Source organism: Oryzias melastigma, linkage group LG7 (genome assembly GCF_002922805.2).
Source record: "Oryzias melastigma strain HK-1 linkage group LG7, ASM292280v2, whole genome shotgun sequence".
Lineage (NCBI taxonomy): Eukaryota > Metazoa > Chordata > Actinopteri > Beloniformes > Adrianichthyidae > Oryzias > Oryzias melastigma.
In genome coordinates this window covers 15908918-15917920 of record NC_050518.1, presented here as the reverse complement: position 1 = coordinate 15917920, position 9003 = coordinate 15908918, and the positions used below count along the sequence as shown (strand labels likewise).

Here is a 9003-nt window from a genome sequence, read left to right as displayed (position 1 = left end):
AATATATATATATATATATATATATATGTATATGTATATGTATATGTGTGTATGTTTGCAGTGTTGTTACTTACATAGTTGCCTACAAAAAAATAATTTGTAGGACATCCACAAAAAAGCCTTTTTTAATACAATGACAGAATTGAATCCACTGTGTATTAGAAGAGGGTGTTACACAAAAACTGCAAACTTTTTTTATCTGTGCGTTTGAGTGTATATGACCAAAGGGACATGTTCATACCATTTATAAATTACTTCCATGCAATTACATTTTCTTAAAAAAAAAAAAAAAAGTTTAAAAAGTAAAACACCTAAAGTATTTCTGTGCAAAATACTGTTATAATTTTGTGTTTGTTCTGTAAAGCCTGAAAACATTAGGATTTATTTGTAGAATTAATGCCTTGTTTTAATGGAACTCAAGAAAAAGCTTAGTGGTCTATTTTATTTATGTTCTTTATCGAAATTTGAACTTTATTGCATTAATTTCCGTATATATATATATATATATATATATATATATATATATATATATTCTTAGTTATTTAAAAAACTAGTTGCATGATTTTCAGTGCATCTTCTATGTGTAAAATTATGATAGGAAATAAATTTTTAAATCTAAACAACCTCCTGATGATTATTTCTGTTTGAGCCGCAGAGCGTTCAAATTTGACAAATATAATTATTTGGTTTATATCGCGATAGATATCTCACAATATGGAAAAAACTATATGGAGATACAAAAAAATTCCATATCGGCCAGCCCTACCCCTATATTTCACTCAAGCGGACGCCGTCTGCTTGTTTTTTTTTGTTTTTTTTTACAACACATCAGTGAGCTGGACACACTCGGACGCTCTGTAAAAGTACACTACCCCCCTGGTCCAGATACAGAATGTCTGACGATAAGCCACAGCTGAAGCCAAACAGATGCTGTTGGAGCGTTGGAGATTAAATTCTGCTGCAGAGAAGGTCTGAGTGAGAGGCAGCACCTTCTGCCCCCTGTTGCTTGTTTTCACTTATTTGTATTATCTTCTCAGGAGGTGTTTTCTTACACTGCAAGGAAGAAGAATCGTCCACAAAACGAGCGACGACGGCACTCTTTTTGTGGCACAGGTTCACCTTTTTTAAGATATTTTTCCTCTTTTTGAGATAATTTAAAAATTCCAATCAAACAAAGAAGCTTCCAATGACAGTGTCATTTAAAAACAATGACTTTGATGTCATTTTTAAATTAATTTTGTTTCAAGTGGTGACTTACCGTCCTCTCTGGACTTCTGAATAAATGCATCGACTCCACTTTCCCCATAGTTCCCCTCGGATGCTACAGTGGAAACGTAGTTCCAGCCCATGGCTTTGACGATGTCCACCATGGCCTGCGCCTGGTAGGTGTCCGGGGGAACCACACGGGAGAAGAAGTCATAGCGAGTGTTATCGCTCAGCTCCGGGGCTGTGGAGGCGTAGCTCACTTGGGGGATCTAAAAAAAAAAAGGGAGAAACATAGATGGATTACAGTGCAAAAATTATCTATACACGTCTACTTTGTGTCAATTAAATGCATGAAAATATGACAAAAAGATAACACTTAACATCTGCTGTTGCTTTAAATAGTCCTGGGGATGGTATGTATGTCTGCAGAACAATGGAAGGAAGATCTTTCACACTATTCAAGCAAAAACTAATGTGTTTCTAATTAACATTTTCACTTTTAGGATTATTATATGCACAAAGTTTCTCTTAGTCTGCATTCTTACCAAAAGTGAACTGAAGCTTAAAAAAATGACTGAATAATCAAACTAACTGAAGGTTATAACTTTGGCAAAGATTATAAAAAAATGGCTTTTAAGTGGTTTAATTATTGAAGATTTGTGTCTTTGTTTGGGTTTTGTACTTAGGGTTTTGGAATTTTCACATGAATTTGTATTGAAAGTTAGTCAAAGACACATAAAACAGAGTCCTGGTTCCTTTCAACAACAACTGACCTAAAAAAAGTTCTAATTTTTAACTATAGAGTACCTTTTTTAGTAATGTAAAAGCAGAGACCCAATTATAAAAAGTAAGGTCAAGCAAAGAACTAATTAAATAAGAAAATTTAACTGTATCATTGACACAACTTGAGTTTTAGTATGAAAATGTATGAATTAAGGAAATGTTTTAATTTAAACGATAGAAGCAGAAATTTAGAATCAACTGATTAAAACAGAGCACTCTTTTTTTTTACCGTCTACTTGGATCTTTCTCTGTCGTGAAAATAAATTCAGGAAGCTGATAATGGATTTTAGTGAATATGTCGATGTTTCCAAACGAGTTTGCCAATATCTGGTTCTGCAACCTTCAACACCAGAAGAGCCATTCCTGTTTCTAACTAAATAAAACCTAGAAAGGTTTCTGAAGCTCTACTTCAGTCTTTTTTGATACCACTGTGCTACATTGAAATAGTCAATATTTTCCCCATTTGTATAAGTTATTTTCTGAATATATATATTTTTTTGTTTATACAGTAAGGCATAGAAATTGATTTTGAAATACATTGCACTCTCCTCATTAAATTTAAATAAAGACAACAGAAAATGGGATTTTCTGTTGTCATAACTTAAGTCTATATTTGTGTGCTGTGATACTTTCTTCTTGGTTCTATCACTAACCTAACTATAAATATGACTGTGGTTTGGAATCCAATATAAACATGTATGTACAATATATAGTTAATCCAATTGCATATTTTTAGTGTATGCCCTCTGGACAGCAACTAGTCATGTTTGTGCAGCAGGACATTAGAATCTGTACTTTCATTGTAGTTATGCTTGAAGATCAGCTTTGAACTGTGTACACCCCATCAATATTTTTATATTGTGTATATTTTGAAGAGATATGACAAAAGCTTTAATTGTACATGTGCTTAGTGACAATAACAAACATTCAGATTTGTATTCTGAACACTTTGCTTTTCATCTGTGCTGGAGGGATGGTGGAGCATACTATGTCTTTGGTTTGCAGCATTAACCAAAATTGGATGAGTGTTAACGTGACACCCCTTATTTGTTCTAGTTATGACTGTTTTATTTTTAGTATAATGTCATAGAACCACAGTAGAGGTCTTCAAAGGGCCAGATGAGACTGGACACTCATGGGGCAGACCCCTGGCCAAAACCGATGTATGATGTCATGAATTTGTCCTCTGTCTCCCCCTCTGGCCATCAGAGGGATCCATCACCTGAGGAGTCAGAAGTCTTGTTTGTGCCACTCTGTCTGCGTCTCTGAGCATTCTCGATCTGACCTGATCTTCTGTTTCATCTGACCCTGCTTAGTCTTCGGTTGTTTGCCGCCTGCCCTGACCTTCACCTGGACCCTGACCACTCTGGTTGTTCCCTGATGCCCTTATGCTCATGTTTGACCTCTGCCTGCCTGACACTAATTTAGCTTTGTGTACTTTTAGCATTCTTCTCATTTCAAGGTAAAGGGTACTAATTTGTCACATACATGATGTTATACTCTGCCATCCATCATTACTACTTTACACATGGTAAATGGATGCCAAATACTGCCACCAACCTACAACCAGGAGCAATGTGGGGTTGCTCAAGGACACTTTAACATATGGATGCTCAGAGCGGGAACTGAACCTGCGATCTTCCAAACTACAATCAGCAGCTCTTCCTCTGCCCCATGGCCACCCCATAAAAAGATTGGCAACACCAAAATTGTTATCTAAGGCAGTAAAGTCCAACCTTTTTGTGGCTGCAGACCGATCAGTGCCAGAGAATTTAACCACAGACCAGCGTGGGAGGTTGGGGGTGGGGGGATGAAAAAATGCAAAATGATAATTTACTTGAATAGAACGCAATTCATTACTAATGACACCATATATAAACACCAGAGGAACATTAAACTGGTAAGTAGTGCTGCCACAAACGATTAATTTAGTAGTCGACTAATCAGAGAATTTTTTTTTCTGATTAGTCGACTAATCGGGTCATGGGCAAACTGGATGTACAACACACATCTTAACCATCATAAGCTTTAAACTAACTAAAAACTAGATCTATACCATTACCTGCAATAATGTTAATGTGAATGCTGCAAGCTGAATTTGATAGCTGAAGATGCTGAATTTGATAGCCAGCTAAAATATTAGCTAAATGCCAAATTAGCCGAAAAAACTGAAACAATCTTAAACTAGCTAAAACAGCCAGCATGCAGCTGAAATATTAGCTAAATTCCCACAAAAAAACTTAATAAATGCCAATAGTCCAAAAAGCCAGCATAATACCATTTTAATTTCTAACTTTACTACACTCCGACACAATAAATTTGTTGTCGACTATTTTAATAGCACTAATCCCTTATTCATTTGCAAAAACATACAAACCAATTGTCTCGTGTTGCACCGCACACCAGCTACTTTTAGCGCTCAGGGGACTGAAATGTAACCAAGAGCAAGAAGTTTTTCTTGGTTTTCTCAAAATCTCTGAGTGTCGATGAAAGTGATAAACACAAGTTTTTTTATGGTCTTTCTTTGTGATTATATACCTCTTTTCAGATCATTTTAGGCCTTCACTGAAGGCTTTGAAGGCCCTGATGGTACACCGCTGTGCGCTAGTATTGGACAGCAACTTTCCAGTGGAAACATCAAAGTGAAGAGGCGTGTACTTGACACATGCCCGATACATACATAACATCAGAAATACAACACTTACAAAAAGTTTCTTCAATAAACATAACTATAACTATGAATGCATGTCCGTTAACATAGCTGAAATTCCGACAAATTCTTTGTTTTTGGACCACACACGGTAAAGTTGTTACTTCCTGCATGAGAATCGGCTCCCACTAGAAAGTGTTTCTTTATCAGAGGTTTTCCCCCTGAGCTGCAGATGGACTGCTGTGGAACTAATGCCTTCCCTTCCTCCCTGACTTCACACAGCACATGCCTTTGTTGTGAGCCACTGTAGCGCTGCACTGATCCCACAGCCACTGCTGCAACAACAGGCGCACACCTGTTCCATCTGTGCTTGTGAGCTCCAGCTCTTATCAACACAAGCATCTCCGCACTGAGATTGGTTTTGTGGCAAATGTCGTTTTTGGGAAAAGATCAAAATGAAAGAACTTTTTTTTTTTTCTTGCTGTACCTGGAATCAACATTCAACTAACTATGCTTTGGTGTGGCTTCTATGTACGTAAGAGAGAAAGAAAACATTGTTAACCTAATCATGCATATAATGTGTGTGCATACTGTAATAAACTATTATTGGGTTGCGCGGCAGCCTCCTGGATTACATTTGTCTCAGGTCATCGAACAGTCCCTCGTCCATGTTGCATTTCTGTGTCAGTTTCCTGGCGCTTAGCAGGCTCATTCAAACTCCGCTGCTTCATAAACCGCACCGGTTGTACAACACAGATATTAAATATTCATATTTTTTATTGAACTGATCCTGCAGGATGCTTCACAATGCCTGTTAGATAATGGAGTCAATTTCCCATGAAGAACAGCAGCTCGCATTTCTGGGAAAACAAATTCAAGTTTTCATGAGAAGTTTGATCTTCAGTCATTTTCTTTTTCTTTTTTAACACCTGCTTTTAATTTTCTTGGAAACCAGGCATGTGTGAACTTTTTCACCCTTCTTTGACGTCACGACTTGGAATTCAGCGGGTTGAAAGGCAAGTGTGTTACAAAGGTGTTTAGGAGCTAATAATGATGTCTCATTATAGATTTCTGCATTTTAGTAGCATTTTTAGCCTTTGATAACCACATTTTGCGCCTACTTTTTTTTTACAAATTGACAGAGTATCTGCTCTTTTTTCACCATACATAGAGTGTTAATATATTTTTCACCAACTCTTATTGTTGAACTCCTTCAGTTCTTCCATCAATGCTAAGTAAATGGTGTTTTTCTTCCCATTTGGACACTTTGGAGGTGTAAATTAAATTTCACAAATGGATGCCCAAGCAGCTGGAACCGGCTGCATCAAGTGGTCAAGCAACAGATCTACAATCCAGCTTTTCCAAACGGTTGAAGCCCTCATCCAATTTTCTCACGCTGAGCTCAGACAGCTGTTGGAAGAGTGACGTTTCTTTTGCTCACACATCTGTGCTCCCTGGCTTGTAAGAAGTCACTACTCACAGACGGTGACAGGAGCGGGCAATTCCACCAAATTAGAACAGCAAATATTAATGGACAGAAGATGTTCATTACCGCACATGTTACATAAGCTGGCCTGTTCATTTTCAGTTCCATTTCTCCTCCACTTATAAACATAGCAATGTAAACATTTCAATTTGGGAAATCCAAAGAGGAAGGGCTGCCGCAAATGATTCCCGGCCCCAAATAAGCACAGCAGATGATTACTTTTTTTTTTCTTTCAGATGCCATCCAAATGCTTTTTATGACACTTTTTATTACATATTACATTTTATGCATAACCACGTTTGGATTCTGTTTTGCAACATCATGCTTTCCTTTTTCTGCCTGGAACTAACGTTTGATTTTGACAAAATGACAATAGCTTTCCCATATGATAGCTCAATTTTGTGCAACAAGCTAAAACTGGTCCAGCTTGTTCCACGTCAGTTGAATGATCAAGGATGTTTCCTTTCACATACATTCAGTATCCTCCAAACCAACAACACAGCAGGTTTGTATCGAAGGTCTACATGTTGTTGCTATTTCTCATTCGATTAGTGAGTAGGCAAGTTACAAGAAAAACTTCTGTATCCTTTACAACACCAGGGTTGCCCTTGAAAATTTCTTGAAAGCTTGAAGCTATACGCTCACATCGCCCTTGGCAACGTCCGTTCAATGGGCCACTTCCAATAAGTGGCCATAAGTGTTTATGACATATACATTTTCAGGAAAATGGTGTGAGAAGCAATGTGTACACTGGAGGAAGGGAAGCATTGAATCAATGAACAAAAGTTTTGTTACATTTAAAGGGGCCATACCATGAAATAAAAACAGTTTTTAGAGCTTTTAAGTGTATTGTACTGTTCATTCTTCACTATAAAGAACCCCAAATCAGTATTTGATCCATTCACGCATTTCTGAGTAATACTAATTGGAGCAATGTTCTCATTTCAATAAATCCTGAAATATTCATCTGTTGTTTTCTGCATTTTTGACCAAATTTCACCCCAAAATGAACCCATCAGCCATCACCGTTCTGTCTGTGCCAAAATCTGGAGATAAAAGCCTGGGCTACACTGTAGGTACATCAATTAAAGAAAAGATAGTGGATGTTTTGGGGGGGTTTTTTTCGTGGGGGACACGCTGACGAGGACAGCTCTAGGATGATGTCATGAAATGGGCGGCACCCTCCAGGAGCGAAAGGTGGAGCCTCAGAGATCAAGTCGTTTTACTTACAGGTATAAAAAGAGTTCACAAAAATAACTCATATTTCATAAATCATTTGTTTTTTTTAGTTCCAAAGGCAAATATTATCATTTATATGGATAAAGTTTACTCTGAAAGACTTGGTGCATGCCTATGGCCTTTAAAGTTATTACTTTTCAACAAATTCAAATTTTGAGTTAATGGTTAACTCAACTTAAAATTTGAATGTTATACAAAAAACAATCTTTTTAATGTAACAAAAGTTTCACTTTTTAAGGTGTATTACATTAAATGTTGCTTTGATGAGTCTGCACTTATCTGACCATATTTTCATGAGTGGCTGTTGAATCGCTGCTTTACGTTTGTCCACGACTTCCTTCCTACTCTGTTTACGTCCCGTAAATGTCCGGCTACGGTGGCCATCTTGGTCCAGTTGTTCCGCTCTGAGCATGGAGTCTATTCAGACTGAGGAATCTTAGAGCGAAGCGGCGCTCAGTCTGATTGGAAACGAACCGAAACCACCTTGAAAATATATCCGGTTCCTGGTCCTGCACTAGGGTCTGCTTGTGTGTATTCAGACTGAAAATGTGTTTCACATTATCAGGGGAAATTAACTCTGACTCACTTAAAACAAATGTGTCCAGACTGAATACATCCTATAGTTCTACATTGCGGATTCCACCTATTGCAGGATATTTTTAGAACGTATCCCATGAGGATAAACGAGGGAACACAAAATGCTGTCAGAGAAAATCACTTGTGTAGAGTTTAAACTGAGGATTTCCTTTGAATCACCCTTAACCTCCAAACATAATCCAAGATAAAACTACAATCTGTATGGTGTTTCTGCTTTAGCACAAACTTGAAACAAAGTTTTTAGCATTAAGCCAAAGTTAACTAAAAGTTTTACTTTCAAAGCCAAAGTTAATGCATTTGACATTCTGCACACAACTGCAGCCTCTCCTGTTCTATTGAGAATCTGTTGTGCTTCACCTATGAATGTCACAGCGATGCTTTCCCTGTACAGTGTACCCCCCATGTACGCTGTGATAAGTTAAACCAGTGCTGTACTGACTGACAAAGTGCTGCAGAGAATTTTTATGTGCCTTCTTTTATTAGGCAACTCAATTTTTCCGTTGTTGTTGGACCCTTTACTTCAACAAAGTAAAAAAAAAAAAAAGGTTACCTTTTTCCCCGGCATGGAGAGTAATGGCACCGGGATTCTGCTGAGTCATAAACCCAATTGAGATCTCTCTACCTATTGTTCCCAAGATCGATATGGTGAGATTAAAGAGAACAATGCAAGCTCCACACAACTTCAGCAAAGAATTAACCCTGAAGTGATATCGTAGATGATCTTGCACGGCCCTTTTCCACGCAAGACATACTTCAGATAAAAAAAAATCAATAGGTCAGAAACCAGTAGTGTGAAGTCACACCTTGATCTCTGTTTTGCTGATGTTATTAGTAATACGATTCTGCAGTGCTATGAATGCAACAGAGGTTTTCCACACACTAAAAAACTAATAGACACATTATTTGAGTATAAATTTAAACTTTCTACGAGATGACATTGACCTCAGTAAACTAAGAAAATACATATTATTTAGTACATAAACAAGGCCGGATATCAACAATTATCCACGATTCGAAAATTTAAATAAATAAATAGAAATGA

At 37.3% G+C, this 9003-nt stretch overlaps 1 protein-coding gene across 2 annotated transcripts in view; it reads right to left on the bottom strand.

Annotated features, from left to right (window-relative positions):
• LOC112159318 (metabotropic glutamate receptor 4) overlaps positions 1-9003 on the bottom strand; it is a 219613-nt gene that overhangs the window by 64296 nt on the left and 146314 nt on the right. For both annotated transcript variants that reach the window (XM_024293331.2, XM_024293328.2), the window contains exon 3: positions 1259-1475. In XM_024293331.2, the coding sequence (XP_024149099.1) occupies positions 1259-1475 (217 nt within the window). The remainder of the gene's footprint in view (positions 1-1258; positions 1476-9003) is intronic.